The 16916-nt window shown below is 38.5% G+C and overlaps 1 protein-coding gene across 1 annotated transcript; it reads left to right on the forward strand.

Annotated features, from left to right (window-relative positions):
- LOC106964743 (caldesmon-like) lies at nucleotides 1-12563 on the forward strand. Its single transcript, XM_015060420.1, has 6 exons — nucleotides 1-2529; nucleotides 7332-7441; nucleotides 7610-7735; nucleotides 8130-8236; nucleotides 10960-11141; nucleotides 11221-12563. Exons 1-6 carry the CDS (start codon nucleotides 322-324, stop codon nucleotides 11380-11382), a joined length of 2895 nt encoding a protein of 964 aa, XP_014915906.1. The 5' UTR covers nucleotides 1-321; the 3' UTR covers nucleotides 11383-12563.
- The last annotated feature ends 4353 nt before the right edge of the window (nucleotides 12564-16916 follow it).

Genomic DNA, 16916 nt, shown 5'->3' on the forward strand with positions numbered 1-16916 from the left:
ACTAATATCCAACACTTGCTAGCAGGCAGGAGCACAGGAGCCTCACCTCAAGAAGTCAAACAGATCCTTCAGGTGGATATTATTCATATCATATGCTTGAACTTTTTCATTTCTGAAATTTTGGAGTCTGGATTTTGAAGAAATCGTACTTCCATGAATATAAAGGTTTGGTAAATATTCATCTTTGCTTTGTTCTGGATTTAAAGACTCATCTGAAAGTCACCAAACAAATAGCAGTTTAATCAATTGAGTCAATCGTATCCTGGGATCCTGGGCAGCATTAGCTCTGGATTGAATTCCATCGTTCAGTAAAAGTTTCTCATGGCTCAGTTCAGCTCCTGCCAACACCCAGATTTGTCAAACAGAGCCGTTATCTACAGACCAGTAGCCATCTGTTCAAATCGGGACACTCAGAGTGGTGAAGAGGATGAGGAGGCAATGGAAGAATTTGAAGAGGTGGAACTAGCAGAGGAGGTAGGTGAAGATGTCTTAATGTTAACTGTGGCAGGACAGGAGCAAGTTGATGGCACTGTGAAAGAGTCAAGACAGCAAAGTGAAAATGAGGACACAAGAAGAAGTAAAGTGGCTTCACTACAAAACAAGGAAGGAGAGGAGCATGTAAATGAGGGAACTGAAGTGAGGGATGAAGATCAAGGAAAGTTAGATGAACAGACAAAAGACAAAGAATGTGAGACCATCATAAGTTCATCTCCTGTGTTAGCAGAGGCTAAGAAATATCAAATATCAGACAGCAATGAAGTCCTCAGGGAGGAAATCCATGCAGAAGAATGTATGGAAACGGATCCAACTGAAACAAATATGCGGGACTCCAGTTTAAAAGAACTCAATGTCGTCTGTCTTGATGTATGCCTGGGGCAGTCCGGACATGGGAGAAAATATTCTGATGGAAAAACTTCAGAAGACACGACCCAATATCCTGACCATTTAGAGAGAGTCTTGGCCCAACATCTCACTGCAGTAAAGAAAAATATCAACTCTCAGGGTAATCCATGCCAAAGCAATGACTGCATAGAAGCCAATACTCTTAACCAAACCGAGGACAACCAGATAATAACCAACCATCAGGATGAGGTGAAAAACAACGAGAACAGAAAAAACACAAACACCATTTCTAATTCTAATGATCAGCATTCCGATGTGGAGTCAAAGACAAGAAGTGAAGCAGGTGAACAGACAGAACCAGGAACACTGCCCGCTGTGACCTTTGAACCACAATCACTGACAGAGATCGGGTTTGCAGAAAGGAAAACGGGGGCCGGAGTTGGCCAGGCTGAGACTTTGGAAGATGAGGAAGATGAAAGAAAGACATGCCAAGAAGTTATTGGAGACTTAGTGTTTGAGGGGAAAGATGAAATGGAAAAAGAAATGTTTCATCAGATTGAAAACCTGCCAGCAGATGTTCATGTAGAACCGGGTGAGCCACATGTGCAGGATGTGTCTGTCGATGGACACAAAGATAAGATTTTTGATAAGGAGAGGGACACATCTGAAATGAATGAAAAAACTGAAGTCTCATTAAAAGAAAATACAACCACAACAGCTGAAAGAGGCAGAGTGCAGGAGCATCTTTTGCAAGATCCCAGAATGTCTGAAATAGATCCAGGGGACAATCAGGAACTCAGGCAACTTGCTGAAGATAAGAAAGAGACTGAACAAGAACATGCAACAGAAGGAGAAGTTGAAATGGGAGAGGAACCTGTCACCGTTTTAGATGATTACATTATAGAGTCCACCGAGGTCCCAAGCATTCCATTTATAAGATGGCCTTTTGGTACAACTAGTGAGAGTCAGCAGGATAAAGAGCTTCAAAAAGTGACAGTGCAAGCTGGAGAAAAGGAAGAGGAAAAAAAGAAACAAGTCCAAGAAAAAGAAAAGTGTACAAAACAAGAGGGGGAGAAAGAGAAGCTGAACGAAAAAGAAGAGAAAAAGGATTATCAGATTTTAGAAGACATAAAGAAAGACTCTGAAGTTAAAGAACTGAAGCAGGCAATAGAGAATGGAACCATGGGGGTACATCCACAACCACTTTGGAAAGAAGGGCAGGGGAAATCGAAGCTGCTGCCAACCATGAGAAAAGATGATGACTGGATTAAAAGAGACCAACAAGGTGAAGGAATTGGAGAGGAGGTGAAGGACTGGAGAAAAGAACTGAGGCCTTTTAGAAAAAATATATTGGCAAATGAAAGGAGAAGCCAAGAATGGATGATAAAAAATAAAGTGCCAGAGCCGAAAAGTTCACAGAAGAAGGGGGACTGGATGAAAGAGTTAAAGTCAGTGATCAAAGATGAATCCCAGTCCAAAAAAAAAGATGACCAAGTGAAGAAGAAGCGAGTAGTGCTACTGGAGGATGGCCATTCATATATACCACAGCGGGAGGAGATGACCCCGGATGACAGAGAGGAGGTCAAGCTGATGTTCCACAGGAAAGTGGAAAGCCCAGTACATCCTAAACGAAGAAACAGCAGAACACTTCAAGATCAGAACCATGAAATCTCTCTCTATGTGAAGGTAATGAATGGAGTTCCCACACTGCACTTCACATACAATCTAGTTCTATATGCAACAAAACTGGTTTAGGGCCTATGCACGGCTCTGGAAAAACTTGAGAGACCTCTTAAAATGATCGGTTTCTCAAATTTTACTTTTTATAGGTATATGAGTAAAATGAACGTTATTCTTTTATTCTATGAACTACTGAAACATGTCTCCAAAATTCCAAGCAAAATGTGTTATTTATTTGCAGAACATGAGAAATGGTCAAAGTAATGAGAAAGATGCAGTGCTTTCAGACTTCAAATAATGCAAGTAAAACTAGTTAATATTCATTTAGAAACAACAATAGTAAAATTTTAACTCAGAAAGAGTTCAGAAATCAATATGGTGGGTTAACCATGAGGTTTTCGATAGAGTTCGGTGTAGTGGTCTCTTAATATTTTGTAGAGTTGTACATATCTAGATTGATAAGTTGATGCTATATTGAATACCAAACTAAGCCTAAACCATAGAAGGTAAGATCAATGAATTGTATTGTCCTTTATAGAATGAAAATTAAGTTTTTCAAATGAGAAAATCTACAGTGACTTTGTCGGCTGAAGTTTAAAATTACTGTTTCAAAACTGATATTTCTGGCTGGAGCTTCATTCAATACCACTACCAGAGGTAATACAGCAGCAATAAGGCTGAAGTTCCTTTAAAATATTGCCTTAAAAGGGCTGATTAAGTCCTTTTGTAAGTGCTTGAGTAGAACGCAATTGGACTTCCTTTGCAGAAACAGAACAAAACAAAATGCTTCTGCAGTTCTGATCTTGGACTTGAAATCCTGCACACATGGACAAGTATTTAAAGGGAGGCGTCCAGGAGGCATCCTAACCAGATGTCTGAGCCTCAACTGGTTCCTCTTGACGTGGAGGAGCAGTGGCTCTACTCTGAGTCCCTCCTGGATGACCGAGCTTCTCACCATATCTCTAAGGGAGAGCCCAGCCACCCTGAGGGGGGAACCAATTTCGGCTGCTTGTATCTGTGATCTCGTTCTTTCGGTCATGACCCAAAGCTCATGATGAGGGTGGGAACGTAGATCGACCGGTAAATCGAGAGCTTCGCTTTATGACTCGGCTCTCTCTTCACCACGACGGACCGGTACAGACGCTGCACCAATCCGCCTGTCGATCTCCTGCTCCATTTTACCCTCATTGGTGAACAAGATCCTGAGATACTTAAATTCCTCCATTTGGGGAGGACCCAACTCCTCCCCGACCCAGAGAAGGCCCTCTACACTTATTAAGCCTTATATTCTGGTAGATATTAAACCAAACACTTTCAGACATGACACTAAACAGACACCCTAAGCTCAGCAGATTGGTATATGCAGTCCAGGTCAGCGATTGCATTTGCAATTTTGTTTGAGAAACAAAATAGTTTTTCAAAAGCAATGCCAAACACAGAAGAGCCAGCTCATTGGTTCAAGGTCTACAGTTCATCTACATTTCAAAGATGAAGGACACTCTTTAAAAAGCAGCAATGTAGAAAGGAATTAAATTAGCCATCTATCTTCAATATGAAAAACTAAATTAAAACTGAGGAAGTGCCTTCCAACTTTATCTTTCTAACATCTACTCTGCATCCCTGACTTGTCTCAGGTGCTTTTACAGTTTTTACTTTGAGACAAATCAGCTCACAATTTGGTATTCATTTTCAAGAAATAAAAGCAAGTTAGGTGCTCTACTTAAGTATTTAGGATTGTCAAATCCTAGATGACTAAGAATCTACACCAACATTTGCAACTGCCACAACCCAGTAAAGGAATTGTGGCTAAAATTTGCAAATATTTGAGATCCCTTCTAAAAACACTAATAACTGTTGTTACAGTTCAGACACCATTAATATGTATTATAATGCACTGTGTTATTGCAGAAGCTAGCATTTACAGCGTTCCCTTTCCCCACTCATGGAGATACAACTAATCAATGACAAGAAAATCAATGATGTTCCTGGATTTGCTGCTTTGCAAACATCAGCCAATAACATGTCAACTAGCATCCCACCTATGCATTCCAGCTTCCATTTACTTTAGGTGAATAGGTTGATTGTCTGTGAATAATTTGGAGCTATGTTATAGAGCTATGAATCCATGACTGCTGAATCACAATAGATGAGGGTCTACTATACTTTTGGATTAGAACATGGCAGAATGCTAAAAAGTCATTTGGACATGAATACTCATGCAAAGCAGCAGACTGAATGGTGAACTGAAATACTTTCAGAGCTTGGTAGGCTGAAGAATTGAAAATACTTTTCTTAAACTAGTAGTTCTGGTTGGAGCCTACCACTATCAGAAGTCATGGCTTTCTATGGTTATCTATCGATAGCATCACATCTTTGACTGCCATCTTGAATGTAGACAAGCATGTCATAAAGCTCTTCCTGGAACCTAATTAAATTTAAAGAATGCAATCAAGCAATTTGCAATTCAAAGTATAGGGAGACTTCTTTTATCTCCAACCACAAAACTGAGACAAACACTTTAAGCAAGAGATATCAAAAGATCTAGTAATACGAACTGAGGAATTTAGCTCCAACACCAGTTTGCATTTTCGTAAGAACACACACCTATAGGATTTGTGGCCCATGTACAGTATGTGTGTTTGACAGACTGCTTTCTTTATCCTATTAGACCAGTGCTGTTCTAATCCAACAGACAAGATAGCTTGCTTTACTTTGGCATGCAATCCTAGTGGTAAGGGACAGAATAGCACATTCTGTACAAAGACTTAGTTATTCTATAATGATGGAGAGTTTAGAGTTTTCCTCATCACCACAAAGCAGCTCATTCTGCTCTTCCATAGACCAGAAGCCTTGGAACAAGGGCATGAATTACAGAGGGAATTAGCAATGGTCCAACTCCACAATAAAGGGCATTTTGAACCATGCCTCAAATATTTGCACAACAAGCTTACACACCACGAGACCCCACATTCAAACAATAGCCTCTTTTATTAGGAGCTCTGGAGCATTGACTGTAGGTCGATGAAAATGTTATGGAACGAGTTTGTGGACTGGATTTCACTGTGTTGGTTGTGTTTACAGGTCAAATCATCAATAATATGACAAGTTCTGATTCAAAATTGTCTCATCTAGTGATAAGATCAGGGTTGTCTTTTTTATTTCTGAGATAAAAACCTATGGCTTTGCAGTGTACTTGTGTTATTCTGCTCCCAACAGCAGGTTAATCTTCCCATTCTCACTCTTTAAGCTGATTAACCTGCTATTTGATGCTAAGGAGAACTGCTAACCACAAATACTCAATTTTACTGTATTCATGTTGAATGTATAAGACCTAAGGGCCTACTTCAGGCTCTTTTTACTAGGGGAGCACTGATTGTATTTTTTTGGCCAATCATTTAAGCGACGATTGTTAAGTGCAAACATGCAGACAAGACCTAGTGGGCCAGTTCATTAGTCAGAACTGTCTCACAACAGAGCAAAACAGGACAGTGGTTGATTTTTAGACCTTTGCTGAGACCGATAAGATCAAGGGATAAGATCCACTTCACATGTATTGGACACTTTTGGGAGATATCAGACAGTCTAGTAGCCTGTTGCAGCAGAGGCACGACTCTCCTGTCCATATGGACAGTATATATATATATATATTGGAGTGGACAAGCCTTTCCTGTCTATTTCAAAATAAAATGATTTATTATATTTATTTGTATTACACATTTCAGCACCAGGATAATTCAATGATGAAAACATAAAACAAACAAGACTAATGTCAAAACAATGAAAAGTTGAATTACATGCTATAATTAATAATCTCCCAGTTGTAATTAATAATAATAATACTAATAATAATAATAATAATAATAAAAATGGGGTTTTAGCATTGATTTGAAGAAACTGAGTGTTTCAGTGTATTTGCAATTTGCTGGAATCTTGATCTAAATTAGAGGAATATAAAAATTGAATGCTGCTTCTCCATGTTTGGATCTGATTCAAGGGATGAGGGTAAACTTGAATTAGAAATCCTCAGTGGTCTGGATGGTTGATACAGTAACAGATCCTTAATGTATTTTGGTGCTAAGCCATTCAGTGCTTTATTTCCTAACAAGTATTGTAAAGCCTAGCCAGAGGGAGCCAGTGTAAACACATTGGAGTGATACGCTCTTATTTTCCTAGTTTTAGTTACAACACAAGCAGCAGAGCTCTGAATCCATAACAGTTATCTAATTGACTTTTTATGCTGCCTGGTGACGACACTGTTGCAGTAATCAAACCGACTAAATATAAAAGTTTCTCAAGATCTTGTTGGAACATTAGTCTTTTAATTCTGGAAATGTACTTCAGGTGATAAAAAGGCCAACTTTGTCATTGGCTTTATGTGTCTCTGGGCATCCAGGTCTGAGTCAATCACACTACATCCAGATTCAAAGCAGAACTGGCCACTTGGCATTCTGGACAATGGACGGACATTCCCCAGGTATGCCTGGGATGAATTTGGGGGATGTAGAAAAAATGCAAAAGGCTAAAAAGTCTTCAAGCAAAATGTAAAACCCTAACCCACTTGTTTGCCACATCACTCTACATTCCTTTGTTCACCCTTTCTCACACACAGTTTTTGCCTTGGGGCAGTCTAACAAAACCAACTTCAGGAAGTCCTTAAATTTAAGTTCATCCAGCTGTGAGAAATATTACCCTGCTGATTAATTGCCAATCCTATACCCAATTGTCTCTACAGGATCCCAGGGGGCTGATGCCTTCTTATTATGAAGAATATGTAAAAAATGAACGTATTTTTGTATGCATGTGTTTAGGCAGGAAGTGATGGAGAGAGCATCGGAAACTGTCCTTTTTCTCAGAGAATCTTCATGATCTTACTGCTGAAAGGAGTCATCTTTACTGTCACCACAGTGGATGTTAAGAGGTAACTTCTTGTCATCATCTTTTCACATTGATAGTGTAAGCATTTAAAGTTTGTTTTCTTAATTTCTTTATGACAGATGTCAAGAATAATCCTTTGAAAGAACATGCATGTGTAAAAAGTTGTTCTTGCATTTTTACACTATTGTTCATGTATAATGTGTACCTTCAGAAAGCCAGCAAACCTACAGGACCTCGCTCCAGGGATCAATCCTCCTTTCATGACATTTGATGGTGAGGTCAAGGTTGATGTTAACAAGATAGAGGAGTTCCTGGAGGAGAAACTGACTCCACCACGGTATACCCACACACAGACATATAAGTCTGTCATCACAAGGACTGTGCATTGACTTCCTTTTGTTTCTGTAGCCAAACCCTGACCAGTACCCTAAACCTTACCACTACCACTACATTTCTAACTCTACACCTAACCTAAACTCAATTCATACCTTACTCCTAAAGCTAACCCTTAACCCAAAAACAACACTTCTTCGTATGGGGCCCAGTTCTTGGGTTTGATATGGAGCATTGGGTCCTCACAACATACTATTTATTGGAAAAATTGGCTTCACAAGGTGAGAAGTGCTAAAACATTCACAGGCTACATTTATGCCCACTTTGCTCACTACTTATGCTGCCAAAATATATTGGCACACAGCTTATTCAGCTCTTTTTGTTTCTTGAAAATACAGGTACCCCAGACTGGCTCCCAAACATCCTGAAGCCAACACAGCAGGAATTGACATCTTTGCCAAGTTTTCTGCCTATATCAAAAACCCAAGAAGAGACACACATGATGGTAAGACAGAAATTATATGGTTTGGACAAGAAACTCTTGTTTTACCGTTGGTCTCATCTTCTGCATCTGTGCTTAGCCTGTCTGTCACGAGAGGACCCAAATTTGGGTCCTCTCGTGACAGGGGTGTCAAACTCCAGTCCTCAAGGGCCGCTGTCCTGCAACTTTTAGATGTGCCTCTGCTGCACCACACCTGAAAAGAATAATTAGGTCATTAGCAAGGCTCAGGAGAACCGATCTACACAGGGAGGAGGTAATTAAGCCATTTCATTCCACTGTTTTTTACCTGTGGCACATCTAAACACTGCAGGACAGCGGCCCTTGAGGACTGGAGTTTGACACCCCTGTATTGTGAATGACAACCTGAGACCAACAGGTTAGAGTAGCCACTCTAAGCACAGAGGTACCACATGAGGGTGCAAAGCAGCACCCTCATGTGGTACAGATGTAGTGGTGCAGTCTTTTGGCTTAGTAAAAGCCAAAAGATAAGTAAGTTTTTGATTTGGTGTGGGAATGAACTATTGTTTTAGGGGCCTGCCCATATGCATTGCTATGGGCAGGCCCCTAAAACAATAGTCACTGCCTCCATACATTGCATGGCAGGCACCTGTTGTTCTACACCCAATAGAATGTCTCTTTATTATTATAGATTATTTATTTTTCTTCCGTCACCGTTAGTGCGGCTCGTACCGCTGCGTGTACCCCCACAAAAGTGGTATCAAATCGTGCGGCTCTATGCCGAGAAGGGAGCTATTATTTTTAGTGGGATTCTGAGATAAAATGACGACATAAATTGAGAAAAACGAGAAAAGTTTAGACTGAGTGTCTCACAGAATCACTAAGATTTCTCTATGAAACACACACACAGCACAGTGGAGGTCTGACTCCAAAACTCTTTTTAACTCCCCCTCACAGACACAAATATCGGCCTATTGATCTCAAAGTTGGTCATGACATAGATACACATGCCTGCTCCTGCTCCTGTAAAATGTTTTCAAAATTTTCCTAGGGCTTATGGTTTTTTGTCAGGGCCCTGAGACCGACGCTGGGTGTCTCACAAGTATAGAAACCAGCATCCTGTCTAACAGAGAGAGCCAGCCCAGATGCAGATAATTAATTACCATAGCAACGGGTCCTAGACAGAGGCAGTGAGTAGTCTCACATCGCTGAATCAGATCTCACAATGCATTGTGGGAAGAATAAATATTTCCTGTGACTATTCATGTTTTGCTTACATAAAATTATTACTTCTCTGAATTTTTGAGTGTAAATTAAAATCCTTAGTATGAAATTTTAATTTTTTTTAGAAATAAAGAATTACCAACTTTCTTCATGTTTTTAAATTTAAACCATGAGTGAGAATAAAATGTGCGAAGCTTATAGTCGTCTCGGACCCTATTTTACTTACCTGAGATTTAGCAGTTACATTTCAATTGTTTGTCAGGTCATTTATATCCCTATGATATTCTTGATAATACTTTGAGATATGTATGTTAGACCAGCATGGATCTATTTACCAGGACAAATCTAAAATGCTGGGTTTAAAATGATGGGCACACTTTGGCAGGCCCCTTAAAATTTCTGCAGGAATTTTCTAGTTGATGGTATTGTTCATTTTCTCAGACTTTCAGGTTTTGTTATTACCAATTAACATCATTTGTAAGATGTTCTTTAAAGTTGTGATGATTATTACACTGATACAGTGCAGGAATTATAAAGGTTCATATTATTTTAGTAATATTTTTAGCACAGCAGAATACAATTCCCAGCAGAAGAATTACCTGTGTCTATGGACATTTTCAGTGAACATACAGTTGTGATGGCCATAATGGTATTTCACCTCCTAATTTTGATCAGGAGAATCTTATCTGATGCCGTCTTAATAATTGCTTGCTGTATAAATTTCTAACCCTTTTTATCTCTTATGAACAAGATCTTCAATTTTATTTGATTGAGATTTAATGACACATCAGCAAAAAGCAGTGCATCATCTAAAATCTCCATATGTGTGATGTTAACTCCATATTTAGCTGTCATTGATGCCCATACTAGATCAAATCAAATAAAATAAAATTTTATTTGTATAGCACATTTCAACAGCAAGGCATTTCAAAGTGCTTTGCATAATTAAAAACAAAAACACAGAGTCATGTGATATTGAATAAAAAAATGAAAATAAATAAATTAAATAAAAATTAAAAGACATTAAAACCCGCACCCCTTTTCTAACCCTTTAGAACTTTAGTTAAAACACCATTTAACTGGGACTCTAACCCTACGGTACTTTAGTTGAAACGCTGTCAACTTTGACTTGAACCCTTTACAAACTAGCCAGTGTATCAGATAGCACTGCAGCTAGCAGGGGAGGCAGGGAGAGATGATCAGTGCCAAATAAGATTTTGATTGACAGCGCTAAGACCCTCCTCCTGGCTATGATTGGTTATTTATAGTTAGCACTGTGAGCACTTGGAGAAGGCAGAGGAGCTCGGTTTTTCCACGTTATCTGTCTGATACCATACGGTCACAGAATAGTGACAGTGTCAACAAATATGTAAACTATATATTTTTTATCAGTTATGTACTGCAGCTTTAAATGTTGAAAGGAAGTTGTTGTTTTTGCTTTTGCTTCCAGTTTGCAAAATGAAGACAATGTATGAATGAAAAAAAATCTACTTGATCTATTTTTATGCTTCAGACTTTTTCTTTCTGTCCCCCTGTAATGAAAGCCTTAGAGAAAGCCTTGCTAAAGTCTCTCCGTCGTCTTGATGACTTCCTGAGGACGCCCCTGTCTGAGGAGATTGATGCAGATGCAGTTGGAGACCTGCCTGAGTCCACCAGAAGCTTCCTGGATGGGCCTGAACTCACCCTTGCAGACTGTAACCTTCTACCTAAGCTACATATTCTAAAGGTTTGGTCATTAAAGTTCATTCTCTTCACTGGAGATTGTGTGACCTGTTATGCTCATTATTCTCTTGTTTCTTCATCAGGTTGTAGTGAAGAAATACCGTGGACTTGACATCCCTGCAGAAATGACTGGTGTGTGGAGATATTTGACCTGTGCCTACTTAAGGAAAGAGTTCACCAGCACTTGCCCTGCAGAACGGGAGACTGAGTTTGCCTACCTGGACGTTGCAAAACTAATTAAATAGAAGTGGGAAAAGGAGATGTTGGTTTGGAGAAATAAACTGCCCAATTAAAAGAAATCAAAAGTCATTTTTCCTACTAGAAGGAAAAGATAACGTGGAAAACTTCAAATGCAAGTTCTGCAATGAGCTAGTTCGAATGTTTAGGGTCAAGATGAGGGGGAGGAAAGTCAGATTATAACCAAACAAGATCCAATGTGAATTTTTAGTTTATATAGACAGACAGAGACTTACTAAAAAAATATTTGGTATGATTTGGTCTTTGTGCACTCACCGGTTGGGATGCATGTTCGGGAATATTTTTCAAGTGATGTTTCTTTATTCTCACATGATGGCAGAGCCACATTTACAGTAAAATCACTGCATGATATATAACTTACAACAAAAAATGAATATCACAAACAATGAAATGAAACACGTTATACTGTAATCACAAGTCAAGGCCTTGGTCTTTAAACATCTGGTGTCCTTATGTTTTTCTTCACAGTTTCTTATTTCTTATGACTGTGAGTACAGTGGAGCTCATCTATTATTAGTTCAGTATACTCATAGATTGATCTGTTGTCAGATTGTTTTCGTGGAACATATATTTAAGTGTTTTGTTTTGTAAAATGTTTTAAAGAAAATGCAGGTTGGTCGGTTGAAATGTGTCTTGACACACTATTGGCTGGTGTTTGCAAAGCAACCCATCCAGGAGTTCAGTTCATTTTCTGCTGCTGATTAGCTGTACCGTTAAGAGAGACGTTATCTTTGCAGTAGTGCTAAGGTAGAGTTCACTGTGCATAATTTTAAGGTGTATTAAGATATATTTGGTGTTTGAAATATTAAAATAGGGAGCTTTGGGCATTTTTGGGGATTGGGAGACTTGAGTATTTATAGATTTGGTGTAGAAATGCAAATAAAAATCCCTTTCCACTCACTAGTAGTTTCAACATTGTGAATTTCTCTTAAGCCCGAGTTAGCTCTTATCAGAACACTGTTAAGTGTTAAATAAAATATATTTTGTACACAATTTATTTGATAAAAGTGACTGTTTCTGCATGATAGCTAAAATAAAGCCACAAACATGCTTGTAGCCAAATGAAAATGGAAAATTCAGTAGAAATTAAAGAGGAGTACAAGCGTCTTTATATGATATGCCTCTATATAAAAAATGACATCAGCAATAAAAATAACTCCACCTAGAATTATTCTTCCTGAATTTATTTTTTAATTTTTTATGACAAAAGTACAATCTGAAATGTGTCCAATCTATTGCTGCAGTTAAAGCTTAAGTTATTAAAACTCTCATTATATAAGTCAATTAAACATATGACAAGTGTAGCATTTGTTACTAATATTCATTTTGTCCTAAATACTTTTGATGTCCAGCAGAGGGCTCAGTCAATTTGCCTCTTTGCCAGTTTCTGCTCCTACCTTGTCCTCACCCCACCTAAACCACCAGGTTAACTTTATGTCTTGAGTATTGTCAAGAACAGAGAAGACAAGTCAAAATGTTTGGTTCTCTGGTACATTCCCCCACACGAATCCTGACATCACCCCCAGGTATCAGAGCCTCTTTGAAGTGCCTGGTTAAACTTTATTTTTCTCGGGAATGTACCCACCTTAGTGCAGAAAGTCTGTTGTGGAGACCTTAATGACCAGTGCTTCATCAACCTCCACCAGTATCAAGAGGGATTTTCCAAAAGACTTGATGCAGTTTACCACACTGCATCATGTAAATACAGTAATAACACATTGTGATGCATTCTCATTAATGTGTGGTCCTGTGGTCTCATTTTCTTCATTCTCCTGTTCTGGCTCCAACACGTAAGGTTCGATAGACAAGTCTTTCGTTCTTGACATCTTTAATGAACTTGGGAATAATCGTATTACTGCTATCAAACTACAAAAATGTCCAAAAAAGTTTGAGAAACTGATTTAAAAGCATTTTATGTCCATTTATTCAACTATAAAACTGTTGACCAATCAGGAAAAAGGAAAACTCTGTCATACTTTTATACTTTGTCTAAAATGCAACTAGTCAGCTTTGTTTACAACTGGATGGTGGAATTACAGTCAAATCTTGCAATGTTTTTCAGCGTTTACAATAAAAACTCTTTCTGTTGCAGTGTGAATTGTATGCTTGTTTGATCCAATGGGATATCCTGAAAATGCAGAAAAGGAAAAGAACAAAGTTCTGAACGGGCATCACTGAATGTGTTTTATTTTGTTCCAGTTTGTAAATCAAACTTTTGGAATTAAACTCTACAAAATACTCCAAAAGGGCAACTTTTTATACAGCAACATCAGTTTTAATAAGCATGAAACTTTGAATCAAACTGACGGTGAAACTACAGAAAGCTGATGACATTTTTCATACTTCATCACCATGGCTGCTGTTTGTCATGCAACAGATGAATTTTACTTTAAACATGGCACAAACACAAAACTGACATATGCCCATCCTTTAACAGAATGTGGTTTACAAAGCTATCTGTTCATGTGCCCAGACCACAAGCACACATCGTCTGGTTTTGATTGGTCAGTCTTGTTAATAAATGAGTAAATGAAAAGGGCCAAGTCAAGGCTGGCGCCAGCCTGAGGGTAGACATGGTGCTTTCTGAAGCCCGGCAACAGTCTCCTAGCACAAGTCAGAGAAAAGACACAGCAGAGGAAAGGATACATTCACAATTTCAAATGCAGTCAACTTATTGTTGTAGCAGGTATTCTGTTTGCACTATTGATAACCTCTATGTAACCATTTCTTTACTGTAAAATAACCAGTTTAACCTTACACTGCTCATTCAAAGTTCTTGATAATGAAACAGGAACAGAACAAGAAAAGAGAACTGTTTGTGGTTGGCTCTGTTGGGATAGATGGCTGAGTTGATGATTAGTTGAGAAGATATCACCGATAGGAAGATCAGATATAGGTGACTAGTGGGGAGTGGTCACCAGTGTTCACTGGGAGACTTCAGTTCTGGGAACAGTACTTCCAGAAACACACTGTGAACAGAAGACAAGATAGGTTAGACTGTAACCAACATTTCTGCCTGTAACCATTAGACTTTACAATGCTCAAGTCTGGGTATCTTAAATCAAATTTTCTCTGCACTCATTTATTGATTAACATATTTTCATATACATGCTTGTTAATTAATTAATTAATTTAGTACTGTAATTATTTCTCAAATGATTCGAGTATCTTGATTATTAAAATTCCTCGAGGAAAATGTATTCGCCTCGGAGCCTTGTTAAATTATGTTTTATGATTTAGCACCGTGTACTGACCGGGTCATTATTTGCATTGTGCAGCGCTCTCACTTCCGCCTATGAGTTGTTGAGGAAAGCCAAGTGTTAGCAACATGTTTTCGGGGACCAATAAGTATCTTTAAAATGACTGGCGCGATGCCTGGATACGGCAGGCTTTCGTCTCCCAGAGCTGCTGCCTGGTGGCGAGAAAGAGCGCAGCTTATACAGGTCAGTGGATAGACTGAACACTGTGGGCGACTGCGCTACAGATTATTAACTAAATGTAGCTTTACGGACGAACCGGAAAATAAATTTCATATCATCCCGGTCTCAACAAATGTGTGGCGGAGGCATCGTGGCGGCACACAGCTGGTAGATGAGTTTCTGTGTGTGATGAGCGAAGGTGTGAAATCCCATCGCTAACCTGAGCACAAACGCTATGAATGGCTGGGAAAGGTGAGAGTTCATCTATTAAATAAACTGAAGATGAATACAACAAAAACTGGAGTATAGACATTTTTTATAAGTGTATTTGTGAGCCTGCCTCTTTATTATTAAATTGAATATAATTGTAATTTTTTATATAGCTTTCATTCAGGTTAACTTAGAAAGTGAGCTATTTTTGTTACAGGTTAATTGTTAGAGAAGCTCAAATGTGAAAAATTGGACTGATGCTGACATACTATAGTAACAGAGCTGTTATTTTAGATTTACCAATATCCTTCTTTGACAGAAGGAAGAGATCAATTGAACTTCCACCTTCTAACTCTGGCTACTGGTCCTTCTTTGCAGCCATTGAAGCTGCTATAATAACTGTTGTGTTATTTGGGATCATCGTTAATGTTTTATTTGAGATTTTGAGATGTTGAATTAGCTGCTCCTAGTTGTAAAACCAACACATTGTTCCCATGGTTATGCATCATAACAACTGTCCAAATATAAAATAATTTGAGCAAAACCCTTCAGCTACACAGAATTCAAAACCACAGCAAATGTTTGTCCAAACATGCAATGACTCAACCAAATACATTTTGAGCAAAAGCCTACAAAAAGAACAAATCAAAACTAAAATAGCACAGCTACCCCACCATGCTACAATGTAATTCTATATTTTTTTAGATTTGACTTAAAGGTGCAGACATATTTGAAAATATTGTATTTTGCTTTTAGACTTAGACTTATTTAATTGTTGATGCACAAAGACATAATAGTGAAATCGGCAACAAAATGTCACTGTTTGGCCACCAGAGCACAGAAAAAAAAAACACAAAACCCCCCAGAAAAATTACAAGTGTGTTTAAATACATAAATATACCAATAATAATATATTGCTAAATATATGTAACTTAGCATTTTCAGACAGTCTTAGTGAGGGGAGTATTAGTGTTGAGCAATTTCACTCTAATCTCCCATTTTAGCTATTAACTATTCACTATAGTATTCACCATTAAGCTAATAAGATTAGATGCTACATAATGCTGAGTTAATAAGAGGGATACCAGAATTTAACCCAGTTTAACCCTCCTGTGGTCTTAAGAGACAGGGTCCATTGGAGGGTCCACAGTGACCCTGCGCATTATATTACAAAGGTTTTCTTTTGTGTGGTTTCAGGAACTGGCAGTCTGACGGAACAACCCCACTCTTCCCTGCTGTCCAACCATGACAGCATCATGACCATCATACTAAGACTGTCAGAAGATTAAAATAGGGTAACACTTTATTTGAAGGGGGTGAATAAGACTGACATGACACTGTCATAAAAACCTGTCATGAACATGAATAAGCCTTCATGAATATTTATGACTGTTGTCATAAAGCGTCCTTCGGTAAATCATGACACTTTTAATACAAAGTTGACATTATTCAAAATATCTTCGTTATGACAANTAGCTTTTATTTGTTTGCTGTGTTTAAAGCTCATCAGCTACTTATGCTGGAAGCAGAAAACTCAAAACGATGTTGGCAGTATCAGCGTGAGTAACGCTAGCAGTGAGCAATCAGAGGGAAAGACGGGGTCCTGCAGCTGTGGGAGTGATCCTGGTACTGAGAAAACCATACCAAGTTGGGTGAAAGAGAGAGAAAAATATACTGTTTAAATCAGATTTCTGTTCGATAACAGAACAACCCACCGGGGTTACACTTTGTGCATCACTGCCACCAACTCTGTAAAAATAAATGAAGAAAATTATTAAAGTGTTGTTATCTATGCTAATTTTAACTAAGGTTAAAATTGTCAGGGTCTGCGTTCTTCCCAGTTTTATTTTGTTTTTCTTTTGGGTTTGAGTTTTTTACTGCCATTGGAACCG

Source organism: Poecilia latipinna, unplaced genomic scaffold (genome assembly GCF_001443285.1).
Source record: "Poecilia latipinna isolate Pla-1442-1.1 unplaced genomic scaffold, P_latipinna-1.0 Scaffold1713, whole genome shotgun sequence".
NCBI lineage: Eukaryota > Metazoa > Chordata > Actinopteri > Cyprinodontiformes > Poeciliidae > Poecilia > Poecilia latipinna.

Bases quoted from the DNA above. Each gene is read 5' to 3' on its own strand.
- LOC106964743 (XM_015060420.1), top strand. From the start codon at position 322: ATGGCTCAGTTCAGCTCCTGCCAACACCCAGATTTGTCAAACAGAGCC. The intron at 7,442-7,609 runs GTAACTTCTTGT...GTGTACCTTCAG, and splicing joins ACCACAGTGGATGTTAAGAG to AAAGCCAGCAAACCTACAGG. The intron at 11,142-11,220 runs GTTTGGTCATTA...TTTCTTCATCAG, and splicing joins CTAAGCTACATATTCTAAAG to GTTGTAGTGAAGAAATACCG.